The sequence below is a fragment of the Pseudophryne corroboree genome, chromosome 3 (genome assembly GCF_028390025.1).
Source record: "Pseudophryne corroboree isolate aPseCor3 chromosome 3, aPseCor3.hap2, whole genome shotgun sequence".
In the NCBI taxonomy this organism is placed as follows: domain Eukaryota; kingdom Metazoa; phylum Chordata; class Amphibia; order Anura; family Myobatrachidae; genus Pseudophryne; species Pseudophryne corroboree.
Genome location: NC_086446.1, coordinates 25,514,483 through 25,536,203, shown reverse-complemented (window position 1 = coordinate 25,536,203; position 21,721 = coordinate 25,514,483). Strand labels below are relative to the sequence as shown.

At 43.6% G+C, this 21,721-nt stretch overlaps 1 protein-coding gene across 2 annotated transcripts in view; it reads right to left on the bottom strand.

The window, feature by feature from the left end:
• Positions 1-21,721, bottom strand: part of LOC135054584 (oocyte zinc finger protein XlCOF7.1-like) — a 66,889-nt gene that overhangs the window by 10,363 nt on the left and 34,805 nt on the right. For both annotated transcript variants that reach the window (XM_063957745.1, XM_063957746.1), the window contains exons 4-5: positions 21,576-21,654; positions 21,360-21,457 (exon numbers count right to left, since the gene is read on the bottom strand). In XM_063957745.1, the coding sequence (XP_063813815.1) occupies positions 21,360-21,457; positions 21,576-21,654 (177 nt within the window). The remainder of the gene's footprint in view (positions 1-21,359; positions 21,458-21,575; positions 21,655-21,721) is intronic.

The window sequence follows — 21,721 nt, the reverse complement described above, 5'->3', positions numbered from 1 at the left end:
GAAAAAATACCCAAATAAAAACACAACTCACACACCGTGACAGTAAAAATTTATTAAAACACACTGACACACTCACACATACTTACCTATATCCCACGCCGGTCACGTCCACTTGTCCAGTAGAATCCAGTAGGGGAATCTGTAAAAATGAGAGACAGATTACTTACCTACATCCCACGCCAGTCACGTCCACTTGTCCAGTAGAATCCAGTAGGGGAATCTGTAAAAATGAGAGACAGATTACTTACCTACATCCCACGACGGTCACGTCCACTTGTCCAGTAGAATCCAATAGGGGTACCTGTAAAAATGAGAGACAGATTACTTACCTACATCCCACGCCGGTCACGTCCACTTGTCCAGTAGAATCCAGTAGGGGAATCTGTAAAAATGAGAGAGAGATTACTTACCTACATCCCACGCCGATCACGTCCACTTGTCCAGTAGAATCCAATAGGGGTACCTGTAAAAATAAGAGACAGATTACTTACCTACATCCCACGCCGATCACGTCCACTTGTCCAGTAGAATTCAATAGGGGTACCTGTAAAAATTAAAATGATACTTACAAACTGCAATCCACAGGAGGAGAGAGAGAGAGAGAGAGAGAGAGAGAGAGAGGGGGGGGGGAGACTAACCTGCTGCTGCTGCTGGGGAGACCGGCACACACTGCAGGGCCACGACGGGAGGACGGAGCCGGCGGAGGAGGGGGAGAGCCGCACACCGCCGCTCCTGTCAGCGGCAGCGGAGGAGGACGGGGCGCACACTACAGACGCCAATAACCTCCGGGACAATTAACACACACACACACACAATTAACACACACGCACACTGTCCCACACACACACACACACAATTAACACACACGCACGCACACTGTCCCACACACACAAATAACACACACACAATTAACACACACTCACACTGTCACACACACACACACAATTAACACACCCACACAATTAACACACATTCACACTGTCCCACACACACACACACACACACACACACACACACACACACACACAATTAACACACTCACACTGTCCCACACACACAATTAACACACACTCACACTGTCCCACACACACAATTAACACACATTCACACTGTCCCACACACACACAATTAACACACATTCACACTGTCCCACACACACACAATTAACACACTCACACTGTCACACACTCACACAATTAACACACGCACACTGTCCCACACGCACACAATTAACACACACTCAAACTGTCCCACACACACACAATTAACACACTCACACTGTCCCACACACAATTAACACACACACACTGTCCCACACACAACACACATGCACACTGTCCCACACACACACACACACACTGTCCCACAAGAACAATGTCCCACATACACACACTTAACACACATACACAATGTCCCGCACCCCCTTCCCTCCCCTGTCCCGGCACTACAAGAAAGTATAAAGTTTACCCCGGCCCGCTCACCTGAGGCTGCACTGTTCAGGGGCCGCGCACCCCCCCGAGGTCACGATCGCGCACGCGCAATCGCGTACTTTGCAGGGGGGGGGAGTAGGGGGAGGCTCCTGGCTGCCGCTGCCTGTCTATTGTGACAGGCACAGCAGCCGGGGAGACAGGGAAAGCGCCGCGGGTAGCGTCGGCGGAATCCCTGACGCATGGGGCGAGTGGGCCGTGCAGGTGCCGGTGGCGCCCCCCTCTGTTGGGGCTGCCATGGCGCCCAGGGCACGTGCCCTGCTCGCCCCGTGCTAGATACGCCTCTGACATTTAGTAAAGCGAAAATAGACGATCCTAATTGCGCTTATAAATAGGTGGCAGCCCTTGGTCACACAAAAAACCTTCACCGTGGTTTTAATATAGAATCATGCACCTAAAATTAGTGAAACCAGGTGGCGCAATCTTATCACAACAAGATTTAAATGGTCAAAGAAAGGCTTACACAATAAATATGATAGAATGGTTCCAGCTCCAGATTGATTAACAATGGGCTAAAAAATAATGAGAAAATACAACACATAGTGTGTTCCGCTTGAATGAAAGTGTGATTTTATTACTCAATCTGTTAATCAATCTGGAGCTGGAACCATTCTATCATATTTATTGTGTAAGCCTTTCTTTGACCATTTAAATCTTGTTGTGATAAGGTTGCGCCACCTGGTTTCACTAATTTTGGGTGAATGGACATTTAGGTTAGGAGGATTAAAACCATGGGGCCTGAACGAGCACATCAATTCTAGTGCTTTTCTATAAGCTATTCACACTAAGTATAAGAGAGACCAGTATTTGATCTGGAAGTTTAGGGCCTGCCATGCCAAGTTACTTATCCTGATAATATTTCACACATCGCATATCAGCCCCATGTTTATACACCACTATTTAAATAATGTCAGTATTCACTTAGCTCATTTCTCGCCTTTTCCCATTTTTGTTATCTTTCTTTCCAGCTTCACTAATGGAGTCGTCACATGCTAATCACCCATCGTTATCCTTTATCTCCACAACACTTCTTTTTCTCCTACATTTTTTCTACACATTCCCATATTTGATTTTCACCCTGTCTACATCTTACACATACACCTATGATTCACTAATTCATCTCTATCATTCACATTTTCCTTTATCAATGTAGCACAAGACTGCAATCTCATACCTTCCTTTCACTTCATGGTTTCATTTCCATATGCTCACGCTGCATTACATACTATTACCACACCACCTCTCATTTTTTATTTACCTATTCACTTCACCATTGTTCAATATTCTTACCTATTTTCCCTAGCACAACTCACCCATTTCCCTATCCAGTATCAATCTCTTCATCACTAGTACATGGGGATCCGGACTGAAAGTCGACAGTAACTAGGTCGACAATGTCTAGGTCGACCACTATTGGTCGACATTAAGTAGGTCGACAGGGTGTCTATGTTGACAGGGTCTTTAGGTCGACATGTTCTAGGTCGACAGGTCAAAAGGTCGACATGAGTTTTTCACAAATGTTTTCATTTTTTGAACCTTTTCATACTTAACGATCCACGTGGACTACGATTGGAACGGTAATCTGTGCCGAGCGAAGCGGTAGCGGAGCGAAGGCACCATGCCCGAAGCATGGCAAGCGAAGCGAGCCATGCGAGGGGACGCGGTGCACTAATTGGGGTTCCCGGTCACTCTACGAAGAAAACGACACCAAAATAACATTAAAAACTCATGTCGACCTTTTGACCTGTCGACCTAGAACATGTCGACCTAGACACCCTGTCGACCTAGTTACTGTCGACCAATAGTGGTCGACCTGGACATTGTCGACCTAGTTACTGTCGACTTCCAATACCACACCCTATTACATGTGGATCACTATCGGCATTTAATTTACCTTAGGTATTTATATATATATATATATATTTTCTAAACATATTCCTCCATTTTTTCCTTTTTCCTCCAACATTATCTGTCTATGTATATATCTATACATATTGTTTCTGACTTAGCGACTTAGAGCTTCTCTGATTGTAGATTTTACCATATATTTTCCTCATGCCCGTATACAAATATATCTCACACTTGTCCATCAAATTTCCTATTACTGTGTGTTAAACGCTACAGACATATTATACTTACCTTACAATACAGGCATTATATCAGGCTCCTTTTTCACTAAACTACTTCCCTATATGTTTCCCATTCGGTGACCTAGATTTTAATTCCTCGTGCCCATTGCCCCCTACCCATTATACTTCTTTAATAACAACTTATTTTTGCCATGTAGTTTTCCATTCCTTTCCCCGCATTACAGTATCCTTACACCTACGAGTTGACTAATGGCAATCTAATTCCAGATTACACCTGCTATTGAACTCCTATGAGATCTGCTAAGCATCTTACTTCTCTCATAAAATAATTCTTTTGTAAAGTAGTGTCAATTTATCTATTTTGACAGAGGGTCAATTAAGCACTAATCGATTAATAAGCAATTACAGCTGGTAATTGTGATTTTGATCCTTCATCTTGTTATATATGGCATGCTAATATACTGTTTAAACATATATGCTTTCCTCTATTTTTCCTCTATCAACGAGGTATTCGTAGTCTTGCATGTATATTTTTGTTTCTAATTATGGCTGTGTTTTAAACCTGTTTTTTTACCTTTATTTTTCAGACTTTTTTTCTCACATAACAACACGGGTTTCCCTGCGGAGTCTGACTCATTTTGGCTTTAATATACAGCCTACTTAGGCTGCATTATATTAATGGATTCAGCTGCTGAGCAACACATCCATTCACTGATTGGACACGTTTCAGCTCAGACCGTATGAATACCAGCAGGGACTCAGCCCGTGACAGGAAGTGATCAAGCCCGGTATACGGGTGAAACGCGTCTTCCGAATCTTCTCTTTCCGGCTGCCGGAAGCATCCTCGTCCTCACACACTGGTCGCTGCCCGACGCCTCTTCAGCCCAGCATCATTTCGTCCTCAGAACGACTGTCATCAACCGCACTACGGGACGCCCGCACCTGTCCGTGTTTGGAGACTGCACAGCTCTGGATTCAGCCGAGAAGCAGAATTTATCTTCTAGGCGATAGCGATCTACTGCATTACAAGACGCCTACATCAGTCAGCCGGCTTGTGCCTTTTCACCGGGCGGCCACGTACCATCCTCTACGGACGGCGCCACACTGCCTTGTGGCCAATTAACTTTATCATACATTTAGACTCACTACCTTTCGAATTAGGACTTTTCCATCGGCTAAATCACTGCCACAGACTGATCGCAGCAGGAGAAGTCCACACCCGCCCGTGTCCTACACTTTTCAAGCACGGCCGCCAGATTTACTCCTCACACCGATGGTGACTCAATTCAATAGGACTCAGGATATTTCTTCTGTCAATCATGTCGAATACTGTGACTGAGGCAACCTGCTGAAGGCCTAACAGTTATGTGTGTGCACTACGGGATAGTACGTATATTATGTATACATCCAATAAGCAAAGGGTTCTCATATTCACTAGTATAATATGAAAGCATAACAGAATCCATTTTGATTCTAGCTAGATGATATAGCAAATTCATCTTGAACTTTATACACACCCTGAGAGTAAAACAACTTTGTTGGCTAAGTATTGTTTCCAACTACGCACTTTCTAAAAGCTCATAGAGTACAGATGTAATTCCTAATATGGACACAGTTGAAGCTCACGAGTATCTTTGAGTATTCTTGACAATGGTCCTAATATTGCATAATAATATTGCATAATAATATTGCATAACAATATTGCCTAACACTGTATTCCTGAGGTATGAAATCATATGGGAGGAATATACAAAAGGGGCGTAACTGTGTTGTAACACTGTAGGGGTGCAAGGCGCCTTTTCCTGGGGAATATGGTAGCACGCAGCAGCTGAGGAACAACACAAGTCCAGTTTCTGGTACAACTGACCCCGGCCAGTTTTATTGAAACAGAAAATAAAACAAACCCCAAAATAAAAATACCTTGCCTGTCCGGCACTAACTAAACATAAGATATTCCTAACTGTCACTAAACAAAACACAGAGTTCTTCAGTACATACTGTATAGCTTACTTGCATCAGAAAGCGTGTCTCTCACACACAGATCCCTCAGCCTTCCCAGGCAGTCTGCCCATACTAATCAGGTTAGCAGCACTATAACACACTTACACAGCTGAAACCCTGATTAGCCCTCTGTGAGGCCAAAGACCCGAACTGGGCCCAATGTCTAGAACTCGCCTTATCTCTCTCTCAGAGCCTTTACCCAGCTTTTACAGCAAACTGAAAAGGTTCAGACAAAACAAAAAGCATTTTTCCTAGAAGTTAACATTTTCTAAAACATGTAAGACAAGAACCTGGGACAAATATACCTGCCCTCAAACACTATCCCAGTGTTCTTGTCACATATCCCCCTCCCCTGTTTCGACCTAGGGGCCGGAACACTTGTAGCCCCCAAACAGAAGATGCGAGACAATGCATCTGCGTTGGCCAATTGTGTTCCCGGTCTATGTTCGACAGTAAACTTAAAGTCCTGCAACGCTAGAAACCATCTAGTTACACGAGCATTCTTGCCTCTATTTACATACATCCATTTTAAAGGGGCATGGTCTGTCACTAGTCTGAATTGTCTACCCAAGAGGTAATATCTCAAGGTATCTAGTGCCCACTTAATGGCCAAAGCCTCCTTTTCCACAATGGCATACCTTTTTTCATGCTCATTGAGTTTCCTACTCAAATAAATGATAGGGTGTTCGTCCCCATCTCTGGTTTGGGACAGCACAGCACCTATCCCTACCTCTGAGGCATCTGTCTGTACCACAAATTCTTTTGAAAAATCTGGTGTTATCAACACCGGTTGTGAACACAAAGCCACTTTTAACGCTTGGAACGCCTTTTCTGCATCAGGGTTCCATTTCACCACATTTGACTGCTTCCCTTTGGTAAGGTCTGACAACGGCACCGCTGTGGTCGCAAAATTAGGAATAAACCGTCTATAGTACCCAGTAATTCCCAAAAAAGCCCTTACCTGTTTTTTATTCACTGGACGAGGCCAGTTTTGAATAGCATCAACTTTATTCAATTGGGGCCTAATCAGACCTCTGCCTATGGTGAAGCCCAAGTATTTGACCTCCTCCATTGCGAGGCAGCACTTCTTTGGGTTAGCAGTTAACCCTGCCTCTCTGATTGAGTCCAGTACTGCTTGTACTTTAACCAAATGGGACCCCCAGTCTGTACTGTGAATTACCACATCATCCAAATAGGCAGCTGCATATTTTCTATGGGGCCTCAAAATTTTATCCATCGCCCGTTGAAAGGTTGCTGGAGCCCCATGCAACCCAAAGGGTAACATCTTATACTGGTACAGCCCCTCCGGAACCGAAAAGGCTGTTTTTTCTTTGGCGCTATCAGATAAAGGTATTTGCCAGTAACCTTTGGTCAGGTCCAATGTGGTGAGAAACCTGGCTGTTCCCAGCCTTTCTACAAGCTCATCCACACGGGGCATGGGGTATGCGTCAAACTTGGACACCTCATTTAACTTACGAAAGTCATTACAGAAGCGTATGCTACCGTCGGGCTTCGGGATGAGCACTATGGGACTGGACCACTCACTGTTAGACTCCTCTATGACTCCAAGTTCTAACATGGTTTTAACTTCCTTAGAAATAGCTTCTCGCTGAGCTTCAGGAATCCTATATGGCTTTAAATGAACCCTGACCCCTGGTTCTGTGACAATGTCATGTTTTATTATGGTCGTTCGGCCAGGCAGCTCTGAAAATACCTCCCTATTTTGGATGAGAAATTCTTTAACCTGATTGTTCTGATCAGCTGATAATGTCTCTGACACCTTCACTGCGGGAAGCAACCGGGGTGAAAACACCGAAGGGCAAGGCTCCGCTGACAGAGACAACCTATCTTTCCAGGGTTTGATTAAGTTAACATGGTAAATCTGTTCGGGTTTTCTCTTTCCCGGCTGGTATACTTTGTAATTAACCTCATTCACTTTTTCCCTAATCTCAAATGGACCCTGCCATTTAGCTAGGAATTTGCTTTCCACAGTGGGTACCAAAACAAGAACTCTATCTCCAGGAGCAAATTCCCGTATCTTGGCACTCCGGTTATAGACCCTCTGTTGAGCACTTTGGGCCTGTTCCATGTGCTCTCTGACAACAGGTACCACGGCTGCAATCCTATCCTGCATTTGTGTTACATGCTCAATAACGCTTCTATAAGGAGTGGGCTGTCCTTCCCACGTCTCTTTGGCAATATCCAACAACCCTCTGGGGTGTCTACCATACAACAAATCAAACGGAGAAAACCCCGTAGAGGACTGAGGAACTTCTCTGATGGCCATTAACAAGTAGGGCAACAAACAATCCCAGTTTTTCCCATCTCTCTCAACAACCTTTTTTAACATACTTTTTAATGTTTTATTAAACCTTTCCACCAACCCGTCAGTTTGGGGATGGTAGATGGACGTCCTGAGGTGAGTGACCTTAAATAACTTGCACAATTCTTTCATGATCCTTGACATAAATGGAGTACCTTGGTCAGTCAAAATTTCTTTTGGTATTCCCACTCTACTAAATACCTGCACCAGCTCCTTAGCTATCGCCTTGGTTGTGATAGTGCGTAAAGGGACAGCCTCAGGATATCGAGTGGCATAGTCCATAATTACCAGGATATACTGATGGCCCCGAGCAGACTTTAACAAGGGCCCCACGAGATCCATGGCTATTCTGTCAAACGGGACCTCTATAATAGGCATGGGAACTAGTGGGCTCCTGAAATGGGGTCTAGGGGCATGATACTGGCATTCAGGACAGGAAGAACAATATTCAGACACTTCTTTATAAACCCCTGGCCAAAAGAACCTTTGTAAAACTCTTTCAGTGGTTTTTTCTGCCCCTAAATGTCCTGCGGTAACGTGACTATGAGCTAAATCTAGTACCGTTCTCCGATAAGGCTGGGGAACTACCAGCTGTTCTACCACATCCTCACCCCTTTTGACAATGTGGTACAAGAGCTCATTACAGATGGCCATGTGGGGATACGTAACCCTGTCACCTGGTACCACAGGTTCCCCATTAACAATCTTAACATTCTCTCTAGCCTTTATTAAGGTAGGATCCTTTAACTGTTCAGACGCAAACAGATCCTTCTTTACCTCCAGGTCAGGCACGCTTTCAGTTCTAACTACTATGTCTCTGTTCCCGGCAAGAGGGTCCTCACTGGACTCCCCATCTGTCACTTCCCCAGCCAAACTAGCAAAAGGCAAAGGGCCAGAAAGTTCCGAAGACCCACGTACATCCATAAAATCACCGGTATTATCAACTGGCTTTTTACTTCTCACATCTGTTGATAACCGTGATTCCCACAGTTTCCAAAAATGAGGAAAATCCCTCCCTATTATGGCCTCATGCACCAAGGTAGGGACCAGTCCCACTTTAACCATTGCTGACCCACAACAAGTTTCTATATTCACTTCAGCAGTGGCATAATGTTGGGTATCCCCATGTATGCAAGTTACCCCAATAGGTATTTGCTGGACCTTTAAGGGGTTCACTAACCCAGCTTTCACGAGGGTAACTAAACTTCCTGAATCTAGCAAGGCCTCTACCCGGTTACCCTCTAAGAACACATCACACATTTGTTTTTCCAGCTCAGGTGAAGGTACCACAGTACAGGCTAACCTAGCAAAGAAAGACATTCTGCGACATTCAAAGGCAGCATCACATTGCATGGGTTCTTGCATGACTGGGCAATTGGCAACAACATGACCTGGCATACCACATCTAAAACATTTAACCACACGCTTATCAACCCGTTTGGGCAACATAGACCGTTCTAGCCCCATTGGCCTGTCTCCAGGGCCAGTGTTTACAGTCTCTCCAGCCTTGCGTTCTCTTAACCGCCCAGCAACGTTTTCCCACGGAACAGTCTTACCAGTCTTTACTGAAGGGCGCTGTCGAGGATCTATGGGTTGCTGGGTGGTCATCAGTAGTTCCTCTGCTGCCAAATACCGCTCTACCATGTCTACTAATTGGTCAGCAGTACCCGGGTTTCCATGGCTCACCCACTTGCGCAGGACCATGGGCAAAGATCTCAAGTAGCGGTCCATGACGACTCTTTCAACCATCTGGGGACCAGTTAATGTCTCTGGCTGTAGCCATTTTTTTGTTAGCTGAATAAGGTCGTGCATCTGAGAGCGCGGAGGCTTCTCCATGGCGTACACCCAACGGTGCACCCGTTGTGCTCGTACTGACAGCGTGACTCCCAGGCGGGTCAGGATCTCAGTCTTTAGTTTATCATAGTCCCGAGCCTCAGCAGGGCTTAAATCAAAGTACGCTTTTTGGGGCTCACCTGACAGAAAAGGTGCCAGCAGACTGGCCCACTGTGCTTTTGGCCAGTTCTCACGCTCTGCAGTCCTTTCAAACGTGGTCAAGTAGGCCTCCACATCGTCAGCCTCTGTCATTTTCTGCAAGAAGTGACTGGCCCGTATAGAACTAGAGCTGGTCGGAGCACTGACGGCCACATCTCCAATCCGGGCTGCAAGGCTCTGCACCACTTCTGTTAAGGCCTCTCTATCCTGACGCTGTTGCCGGTAAAGTTCGTCAATAGCCACCTGCTGCTGTCTCCTATTTTCCTCCATTGCCACCTGCTGCTGTCGGTTGGCCTCCTGCTGAGCCGCTGTAGCTTGCAGCAAGGCTTTAAGCAGATCCTCCATGTCGACAGATTTTTCAGGCGGCTTTGTAGCTGCTTTCACCCAAGACATATATCAAACCCTCAGGGGTGAGTCTCAGTAACTTCACACTGGGCTGTATCTGCATAAACCACCGTTTTCTGCAGGCCTCACAAAGCTGCTGCTTTCACTTATGCGCAGAACGGGGTTGCTCGCATTCTCCACCAAGTTGTAACACTGTAGGGGTGCAAGGCGCCTTTTCCTGGGGAATATGGTAGCACGCAGCAGCTGAGGAACAACACAAGTCCAGTTTCTGGTACAACTGACCCCGGCCAGTTTTATTGAAACAGAAAATAAAACAAACCCCAAAATAAAAATACCTTGCCTGTCCGGCACTAACTAAACATAAGATATTCCTAACTGTCACTAAACAAAACACAGAGTTCTTCAGTACATACTGTATAGCTTACTTGCATCAGAAAGCGTGTCTCTCACACACAGATCCCTCAGCCTTCCCAGGCAGTCTGCCCATACTAATCAGGTTAGCAGCACTATAACACACTTACACAGCTGAAACCCTGATTAGCCCTCTGTGAGGCCAAAGACCCGAACTGGGCCCAATGTCTAGAACTCGCCTTATCTCTCTCTCAGAGCCTTTACCCAGCTTTTACAGCAAACTGAAAAGGTTCAGACAAAACAAAAAGCATTTTTCCTAGAAGTTAACATTTTCTAAAACATGTAAGACAAGAACCTGGGACAAATATACCTGCCCTCAAACACTATCCCAGTGTTCTTGTCACAGTGTATTATATAAAACTCATTGTTGATACGTGTATGTTGTTGTTAAATGATTTGACACAGGACGAGAGAATGCTACCTCTCCCCTGTATACGGGCGTGGCCCTTTGAATAAATAATAATTGATTTTTATAAATCCTTTTCAATTCATTAATTTTACCTAACAACCCAAACAGCAACAAGATGGTTAATTTAGTTAAACAAGGAGAATTCAACAATCACCACTGGTAATATCAGCATTTCATTACCACTCTTTACCTACATTCTGAATCTGTCCTACCTTCTGTGACAGGATTTTTTCATTATCATCTGTGCGGTTTTGTCAGTTCATATAATATTACTACTCATCTATATATGCCTATGTGCCTATCACCACTTAATTATTAAGGACAATGGGGCAGATGTATTAACTTGGAGAAGGCATAAGGAAGTGATAAACCAGTGATATGTGCAAGGTGGTAAACACACCAGCCAATCAGCTCCAATATGTAAATTAACAGTTAGGATCTGATTGGCTGGTGCCTTTATCACCTCGCACATATCACTGGTTTATCATTTCCTTATGCCTTCTCCAGGTTAATACATCTGCCCCAATATGTGCTCTTTATGCAGTTATCTATTTTTTGACTATACTCATCTTTGCAGACATTTACTTATATTGTCTCTATGCACTCTCAGCCTCTGAGTTACAGACTGTGTATTTGTTACAATGTTTATCCCCATCTGCTACATGCTACATGAGTATCATTATTGTTGAAACCTCTAAGCACAGAATACTATAGGTTCAAAGTCAGTTTCTATGTAATTGCTACACTGGTTATTCTTCCAATTTTGGGCATATATCTACCTTTTTTCACTTGCTGGTCTCCTATATCTGGCTTCAGAACCCACTGCTCCAGATAATATCAGATATTTATTTATCCAGCTTATCTAAGAATGTCATTATATTTTGCTTGATTATAGCAGCTGATAAATTGTCATTTCTAAATCAGATCTGATACACTTTTCTTATATAGCAGTATAGGGTCTACCTTTCTTTCACTTATTTCAGTCTCTTTCTATCTTTCATGGACTCTCACCACTGATTCAGGGTTCGCCCCTGTCTAACATTGGCAGCAGATCCATCTTATCTCTGGCACTCTTTGGATACTGTGTAATTCGTGAACTCTCATCAGTGATTCCAGAAGCATTCGATCATCGTTAATTTCGTCTCTACTATCATACCACACTGGTAACGCCCCCAAAACCGTCCGATCTTGGAAGCTAATCTGTGTAGGGCTGGGTCAGTACTCAAGTGGGCGACCCTTGAGGAAGACTCAGTTTAGTAGAGATAAGACTGGCCTATTACGCTCAGAGTCTAACACTGACAGCAGATTCACTCTGCTATCTTATTTCTCACTTTTCCCTTTTTTTACTTATGACAGCTGGGTACATTACGCCTGTTTGCTAGCACTTATTCAAATCTCCATCAGGCACTTAAACTATATTAACACTGGGCTAGTGCATTTAAATGTCTTATCTGTCACTTAAACTGGTTGGGTTAATCCCCCATAACGACTTTGGACACAGGCAGCCGGAATTTATCATGCTAAAATTAGCATCTGATTATTACTGATTATATCATAGTATTGCATTATTCTATCTAGTATCAGCAAACTTACTGCTACTTATTTCACTTGTTTGATTACTATTTTGATGCCATTGACCACTGATCACATTTTATCGTTGTATTATTAATAAAAGTTAATTTTTAGATCAATCTTCCAATTTTTCATACATTAATTCAAGTTAAGAGTGCGCCCACAAAAGAGTCTCTTTTTTCTCCTTTTGTTGTCTCAAGTTGCCATTGACTCAGGGTGCACCACCAAATTAAATAATAAGAAAACAGGGTTTTCTCTATATCTTTCTATTTTGGTTATTATATTGATTTGTGATATCTATTACATACCGGTGCGGTATTCTCCCAAAGATATAATAAAACTAAAGACAGAGAATGGGAGTCTTGTTGAGGAAGACAATGTAATAGCAGATCATCTTAATAATTATTTTTGCTCAGTATTCACTACTGAAAGAGAGGGAAGGGGCCACAGTTCAGTTGCAGGGATATTCAGGAAGATGAAACAAGTACATTTAAAGAGGAGAAGGTCCTAATAGAACGCTCAAAGCTGAAAGTGGACAAATCTATGGGGCCACATGGGTATTTAAGAATACCAAAAGAGCTTAAAGAGGTGATGGTAGCACCATTAACAGAATTATTCAACTAGTCATTAGCTACAGGAGTAATTCCAGAGGACTGGAAAAGAGTGAACGTAGTACCACTGCACAAAAGTGGAAGCAAGGAAGAGGCAAACAACTACAGATCAGTAAGTCTTACATCAGTAATAGGGAAATTGATGGAAACACTCTTAAAGGAAATAGTTGTAGATCTCAAATCCAGCAATTTACAGAATCCCAAACAGCATGAATTCACTGGGGGGAGATCATGTCAAAAAAACATTATTGACTTTTTTTGACTGTGTGACTAAAGTGACGGATAAAGATGGAGCCGTGGATATAGCTTATCTAGACTTTAGTAAGGCTTTTGACACTGTTCCACATTGTAGACTGCTAAATAAACTAACTCAAAAGCTTGGGTTTGGATACTAAGATTGTTGAATGGATAAGATCTTGGTTGCAGGATAGAAAACAGAGAGTTGTGGTAAATGGAGTGCATTCACAGGAGGGAAATGTTACCAGTGGAGTACCCCAGGGATCTGTACTTGGACCAGTGCTTTTTAATATCTTTATTGGTGACATTGCAAATGGCATTAAAGGGAAAGAATGCCTTTTTGCAGATGACACAAAGGTATGCAAGAGGGTAGACACACCAGGAGGGGTAAAACAAATGATTGAGGATCTAGGTAGATAAGAGGACTGGTTAAGAGGGTGGCAATTACAGTTTAATGCCAAAAAAATGCAAAATCATGCACTTGGGTCTCACAAATCCAAAGGCTAAATATAGTATTAATGGCACTATACTGGAAACTACTGAGGAGGAAAGGGATCTAGGAGTCGCTATTTCAGGTGACTTAAAGGCAGGTAAGCAATGTAACAAAGTAACGAGGAAGGCTAGTCAGATGCTTGGCTGCATTGGGAGAGGAATCAGCAGCAGAAATAATTAATACTGCTACTGTATAGGTCATTGGTATGGCCTCATCTAGAACACTGTGTCCAGTTCTGGAGGCCATATCTTCAGAAGGATATTAATACATTAGAGATTGCACAAAGAAGGGCAACTAAAATAGTGCATGGCCTACATCACACAACATACCCAGAAAGACTAAAAAAAATCTGAATATGTATAGTTTGGAGCAGAGAAGGGAAAGGGGGGACATGATAGAGACTGTCACATATATTAAGGGTTTTAACAAAGTCCAGGAGGGAAACATTCTCCAAATGAAGAGAAGCAATAGGACACGAGGACATGCACTGAGACTGGAGGGGGGGGAGGTTCAGGGGACATTTGAGGAACAATTACTTCACAGAGAGGGTAGTGGACAAGTGGAATAGCCTCCCATCAGAGGTGGTTGAGGCTAAGACCATAGAGCAATGTAAATATTCTGGGGCATAGACATATGGATATCCTTACACAGAAATAAGGATCAAATAAGTTTTGAGGTAAAAAGATGGGAAAAAAAGGGGCAGACTAGATGGGCCAAGTGGTTCTTAACTGTCATCAAACTCTGTTTCTATGTTTTTATAATAGTCTGCATGGCACTGTGCATACTATTCTACATGGCATTGTGCATAACAGTCCGCATGGCACTGTGCATCATACAACTCACACATATAAGAAGGTGCTGGTCAGGCTGCCACTGACAAAGAATATTTCCAAATTATTCTCCCAATTAGAGGCAACTGTAAACCCCTGTGATACCAAATTAGCAAAACCTGTATGGACTAATCCCACAGGAAAAAAGGAAGCACTTAATTTATATAATTGTTATTATTATATTTAAAACTGGCTAAAATTGCGCATATCCATATATAGGCCAGGACACCATAAGAGAGGTCGATCAGGAATCCAGCACTGTCTCCCACACATCAGGGAGGCCAGAAATCAGAGGTCAAGTCAACCATACATAGAAGATATTCCTCAGTGATGACATGACAGTCTTATCAATCCTATAGGAGAACCAACCTAAAGCGGCAATGGTTACCACATCACATATACATGCATTTCTGTGTCCTGAGCAAACATTTTCCAATTTACTTGACTTCTATTTCAGTTTGGCAACATCTCTAGGGACATCCACAAGGGACTCATATAAGGAAACAAGAAATATCATTCTGGCTATACTTCAGGTGATATACTGGTCTTTTGGAAATCGGGAGCAAAATAAATTGACCAGACCTGAGGTCCTCAAGGCACCCCAACAGTCCAGCTTTTAAGTTTATCCATGCCTGTCCACAGGTGACATAATTAGAACACCATTCAATTTAATTTAACTATCTCTGCTGAACCATGGATTCTGCTAAAACCTGGGCCATTGGGGTGCCTTGAGGACCGCACTTGAGTACCTCGGGACCGGGCAACATAATCTCTCCAATCCTATGACCAGATCATGAGCTGGGCAAAAAAGCTAACACCAGTATGGCACAAATGTTCCAGATGTGCAGAAAGATACTTTACAACATGCAGTTACACTCTTGGAGTGGGGATGCAAAAAACCCAGGAGCTATTCACATTTTGTGTAACTCTATGGGAATATCCAGCTATGTACAAGGCATAATCTCCTGAGTATGATTGTCTCAATTAAGGATATAGTTCCATGGGTGAGACAGTGAATAAGAAAACTATAATGGAATATGTTGAAGGACAGGTGAGGAAGACTGCCTTTATACTACCAGCTACAACTAGAACAAACCACAAGGATGTCTGACTTGGTGAAAAATTGCTCAGTACAAGGATGTTAGGGATCTAAGACAGTTTGTTTTTTCTTGTAACCAGCTAGAAATGAAAATAGCATGTGAAGTAGTGTCATCCTCTGGATACCTTGGGAGCAGTTCACCTGAAAGTGTTCTCAGACAACTTAGCAGTGGTGTCCCAACTGACCACAGGTTGGTACCATAGGCCAGCCTCTAATGAGCAAAGGTATCGAGAATCATGGTATGGGCAGAAAGCACCTGAATCCCCTCTTAGCACTCTATGTGCCAGGCAGAAGATATTACAGCAGATTTTCTCAACATAAAGCAGGTACCTCGCACTGAAAGGGGTCCCATGTTTACACATGGGACCCCTTACCCCAACTGCCGGGGCCCCCCGTGACTCCTGTCACAGAGAGTCCCTTCAGCCAATCAGGGAGCGCCACGTCGTGGCACTCTCCTGATTGCCTGTGCACTCCTGAGCTGTCAGTCAGGCTGCGCACGGCAGAGATACAATGTAGCGCATAGGCGCTACATTGTATCCAATGGTGGGAACTTTGCGGTCAGCGGTTGACCGCGTGTAACCTCACCGCTGACCGCAAAGTTCCCACCATTGGATACAATGTAGCGCCTATGCGCTACATTGTATCTCTGCCGTGCGCAGCCTGACAGCTCAGGAGCGCACAGGCAATCAGGAGAGTGCCACGACGTGGCGCTCCCTGATTGGCTGAAGGGACTCTCTGTGACAGGAGTCAGGGGGGTCCCGGCAGTCGGGGAAAGGGGTCCCATGTGTAAACATGGGACCCCTTTCAGTGCGTGGTTCGGGATTTTCGGTTTGTTTTTTTGCCAAGTACGTGGATTACAAGCTCAGAAGAGGACAGATCTACACTGGATTTTTGTGAGTATAATTTTATTTTCAGGTACCCCATGGATTTTACTTGGAGAAGTGGACCGACCCTCATGTGAACATAGGTAAGTATGTGTGAATGTAGGGGTGCATGTATGTAATAAAGTTTTACTTTCAAAGTGTGTGAGTTCTGTTTTTATTTGGGTATTTTTTTTGTAGTAGTACTACAGGTACCAGCGGGCCCATTTTTCCACCGCATGCTGGTACTTGTGGTTCTCCAAGTACCAGCTTGCGGGGGAGGCTTGCTGAGACTTGTAGTACTGGTACAAAAAAAACAATATTCTATTTTTTTCACAAGGCTATCAGCCCCCCATCCGCCACCCTTGGATGGGGGGGACAGCCTCGGGCTTCACCCCTGGCCCTTGGGTGGCTGGAGGGGGGAGACCCCTTGATTTAAGGGGTTCCCACTCCTCCAGGGTACCCCGGCCAGGGGTGACTAGTTAGTGATTTAATGCCAGGGCCGCAGGGACCTATATAAAAGTGTCCCCCGACTGTGGCATTATCTCTCTGACTAGTGGAGCCCGGTGCTGGTTCCAAAAATACGGGGGACCCCTACGCTTTTTGCTCCCCATATTTTTGGCACCAGGACCAGGCGCAGAGCCCGGTGCTGGTTGTTAAAATATGGGGGAACCCCTGTCATTTCCCCCCCATATTTTTGCAACCAGGACCGGCTCAAAGAGCCCGAGGCTGGTTGTGCTTAGGAGGGGGGACCCCACGCAATTTTTTTCTTGATTTTTAACACATTAATTTTTTTTTGAAAGGTGCCCAATGAAGCCCTGCACGGATCTCACAGATCCGGCCGGGATTCCTTGTGTTTTGTCAGGCAGTGTTTTACTCATCACTCCCGTAAAACACTGCCTGACATTACGAATCACATCGACATCGGAAAATACGAATTTGGAAAAATCGGCAGCTTAGTGAATGATCGTATCAGGATTCAAAAAGTTGCAGTAAAATGCAACCGATACCATTCGAGTTCAAACACCCTTAAAAACGGTAAAAACACGAATCTTTGTAAATATACCCCATAGATGGGTTCTCACTAAAGTGGTTGTTTTCTTATGGGATATGTTCTTTACCATTCCTTATAATAACTAGCAAGCTGTAGAAAACCAAAAGAACATGTTGAGGTAGTGTCAGGATTCTCTTCCGCTACAGAAATAGAGACATAACCAATCAGATTGGATCTATCTCAGCAGGGGCCATTGCTCCATTCAAGTCTACTGAATTTCACCTACTGGTATAGGGATGGACAAGAAATTGCTGAAGTGAAAAGGACGGTTTGATTAAGCATATCTGCTCTTTATACGGGCAAGAGCCTCCTTAATAAGTATGGAAAACTTTATGTCCTAGACAGATCCTAGCCTCGATGTTTTGAAAATGGACACTTCACAGGTCTGGCGGTTCCTGCACGATGGCTTTATGTAAGGGCTAGGAGTGCCACCTGTAAAAATACAGATGTCCATCTTCCTGGTCAAAAGCCTGGCAGAAGAGGGCTTGGTTGTAAAATTGTCAAGCTATAAAATAAACTCTCCACAAATCAAATAATTTATGACCCTGGGGATTTAAATGTATGTTGAATGCTCTGATATCACTACCAGTCAGGTCCTTGCAGGAAGATTATCTGAGATTCTTGGGCCGGATGTAATGGAGTGCAAGATGGCCAGAGCTCTGAGACTCGTACATTTTTTTTTAAAGAAGCATTTACAAGGCAAAACCAGGTTGGAGTGACAGATTTTCTGGAAGTGAAGCACGTGTTGGTTCTTGTATCAGGAATAAAATAAGATGGTTACTAACTAAAAAGACCATTGAAAGTTGGATTCTAAAATCAACAGTGTTCATTGGGGGTCATTCTGACCCGTTTGCTCGCTGCATTTTAACGCAGCAGAGCGAACGGGTACCTGTTGCGCATGCGCCGGCGCCGTAGTGCACCGGCGCAAGCCAAACGGCCGAAGGCCATAGCAGGGATGCTTTCACCTCTGTCTGATTGACAGGCAGAGGCGATCGCTGGGCGGGAGGGGGCGGAACGGCAGCGTTTGGCCGCCATTTCGTGGGTTTAGTCCGGCCAACGCAGGCGTGGCCGGACCGAACGGGGGGCGGGCCGCAGCGGCGCGTGACATCACACGCAGCCGCTGCGGGCCGGGGAGCGATGAGTAGCTCCCGGCCAGCACGCTAAAGCTGTGCTGGCCGGGGGCTACTCTTGAAGTGCAAAGGCATCGCACCTTTGCACTTCTGCGAGAGGGGGGCCGGACTGACATGCGGGGTGGACTAGCCCTGTGCTGGGCGTCCCCCCGCATGTCAGGGAAGAAGATCGTAGCTGTGTTAAATTTAGCACAGCAACGCTCAACTCGGTATGACCCCCACTATCAGAACGAAGGGCGTAAATTACCAGAAGTCTTTAATCTCGGTGGGACCACTGACATACATAATGATTTAATCTTATATATCTTAATGACAGTATTACATAAACCAATGAAACCAATAGGCCAATCCTATACATAGACTAATTACATTTCAAATATCAGAATATATTATAATTTGTATACTCCCCTTATGGGGGGGTTTCCAATTAAATAGCTCAGCATCTTGTGATTATGACTTAAATATTAAAAATATACTTTTACATTCAACATACTTTTGACTTCCCTTTTATATAGGATACTAGCTAACCAGTCTATGTAATACTGTTCAGCTAGACTAACTTCCTTAATTGCTACTAAAATCAAAGTTTCTTTGCAAACATATAAATTACTTTGAAAGAAACAGTTTTCTTTTATCACTGAAACAAAATGACATACAGCTTCCATTTTGTGTATTCAATTATTCATATCAGGGACTCTCAACTACAACAGTATCAACATCACGGGGTGAAGACGGTCCAGACATCAGTAAGAACATCTGTACAAAACCAGCTTGGATCTCTATACATACGTGATGGGGTCACTATGCTTTAAATATAAGGGATACCTACTTGGAAGTCAGGTTCTGCAAGGTGTAATTTTCTAATAAATGGCACTTGTATAAGTATATACCTTGACAGTACGATATAGGTTCAGCACAGATATTGCAACCCTTGATTTCTATATATAATTAGAGATACATAAAATACCAACATGTGAAGAAATATACGTACTTAATTACAATTTTGGTGGGTAATAGCTTTGATGTTGGTGATCCCAAGAGTCGTAAAAACTAGTTTAGTATAGGCAAGTAGACTCTAAGAGCTGGGGACTCTTTTACCATAGATTACATGAAAAATGTTTAAACTTTATTAGTAAGAATTAAAAATAAAGAAGTATTTGTATATATACTGTTAAAAGCACTCGCAAAGATTAATTTGCCTGGGCGATGTATTTAAGGTACCTAATCACAATAGTGCAGATTTATTTGTATGTTATTTGCTATTCCAACACGTACTAGTGTCTTGTAAGCTTATAGCATACCCTCCCTTATTGTTTTTCCAGGAACTGATTACTGGGAGACACTAAAAAGACTAGGGAGGAAGAGGAGGAGCTGGACTATAAACACCAGGTGGGCAGTGTATGGGGTGATATTTTTAACAACTTTTTGACGCCATTTTGTTCATGTATGACTCCATTTTGTATATGTATGAACCCATTGCATTATATATGTACTTTTTATTAGGATAAGTGCTTTGCAGACATACAGGCACCAGTTAGAAATATAGCTCCACAGTTGTCTTTCACCTTTGACCTAGTGTGAAGGACATAGCGAGTGGCGAGTGTACACAGCTTTTAGGCTGGCTGATTATAATAAATATATGTTCCCATTATCAGTATCTCAGATGGAAACTGTCTAGTAAGCTGTTTGGGGTATTGTGTTCATAAGTGGGTGAAAGGGAAACCTGTCATGTATAAGATAAGTTATCTGATGTGAACGACTACTGCACCCAGCATCACAGACCCTGAGTATAATATCTTTTTAGATAATGTTAGCGTATCCTTGCCAGGCTATAAAGCCTAGAGACTTACACACAGATCAGTTCCGATGGAAGCTGGTTCTGTCTGCAGTGGACCCAGCCTTCTACAAATCCCGTCCAGATTTTACCTTGTGAAGAAGTTATAAGACGGGACCCTGGAGATTGACTGGAATTCATTATTATTACTATTTAATCGATGACCATCATCTGGGACAGATCTTAATACAAGCTGAGTATTTAATTTCTTCTTGTTATTATTGTAACCAATTCTAACTTGTTATTACCTGTATTCTTTCATTGTTGTAACCGACACAATAAATGCTTGTCCTTGTTATAAATGTCCTGTGTCAGTGTCCATATTTAACACAATGTATCCCAGAACCTGATCGCTGGAGGTTTTCAACCAACAGGCGGTCACTTAGATAAAACTTCCTGATCAAACATAGGCGAATGGGATGCAATCCCAGAGTAATGGCTGCCATGGAGACTCTTGAACAAATTGAATTATTGGTAAGTATAATTCGCTGTTTTTAAATATCGGGTATACACATACACTCTACACATCATACAATTAAAAGTCACTTTGGTATATTGGTGAGACCCTACATCCCACCTACCTGATCTTGCTGTGGGGTCCTGTGATTCTCCTCTGTACAATCCTGGGAATACAGAGGACGGGGACATCTCTCTGGGGTATCTCTGTTACTGGGCCCATCTGTAGGAGACACACAGTGACTGAGTACAGTGTATATATGTGATTATCAGATGATCTGTGTATATAGGGGCCCCCATACCTGCTCTCCCCTGTACAATACATGACAGTCTCCTCTTACCCAGTGATGTGAGGGGCCGGTGATTCTCCATCATCACATCCTTGTACAGACCTCTGTGTTCCTCTATATACTCCCCCTCCTGCATGGAGAGATAGACAGTGACATCCTGACACCTTATAGGAACCTGACACACACAATGATACAGT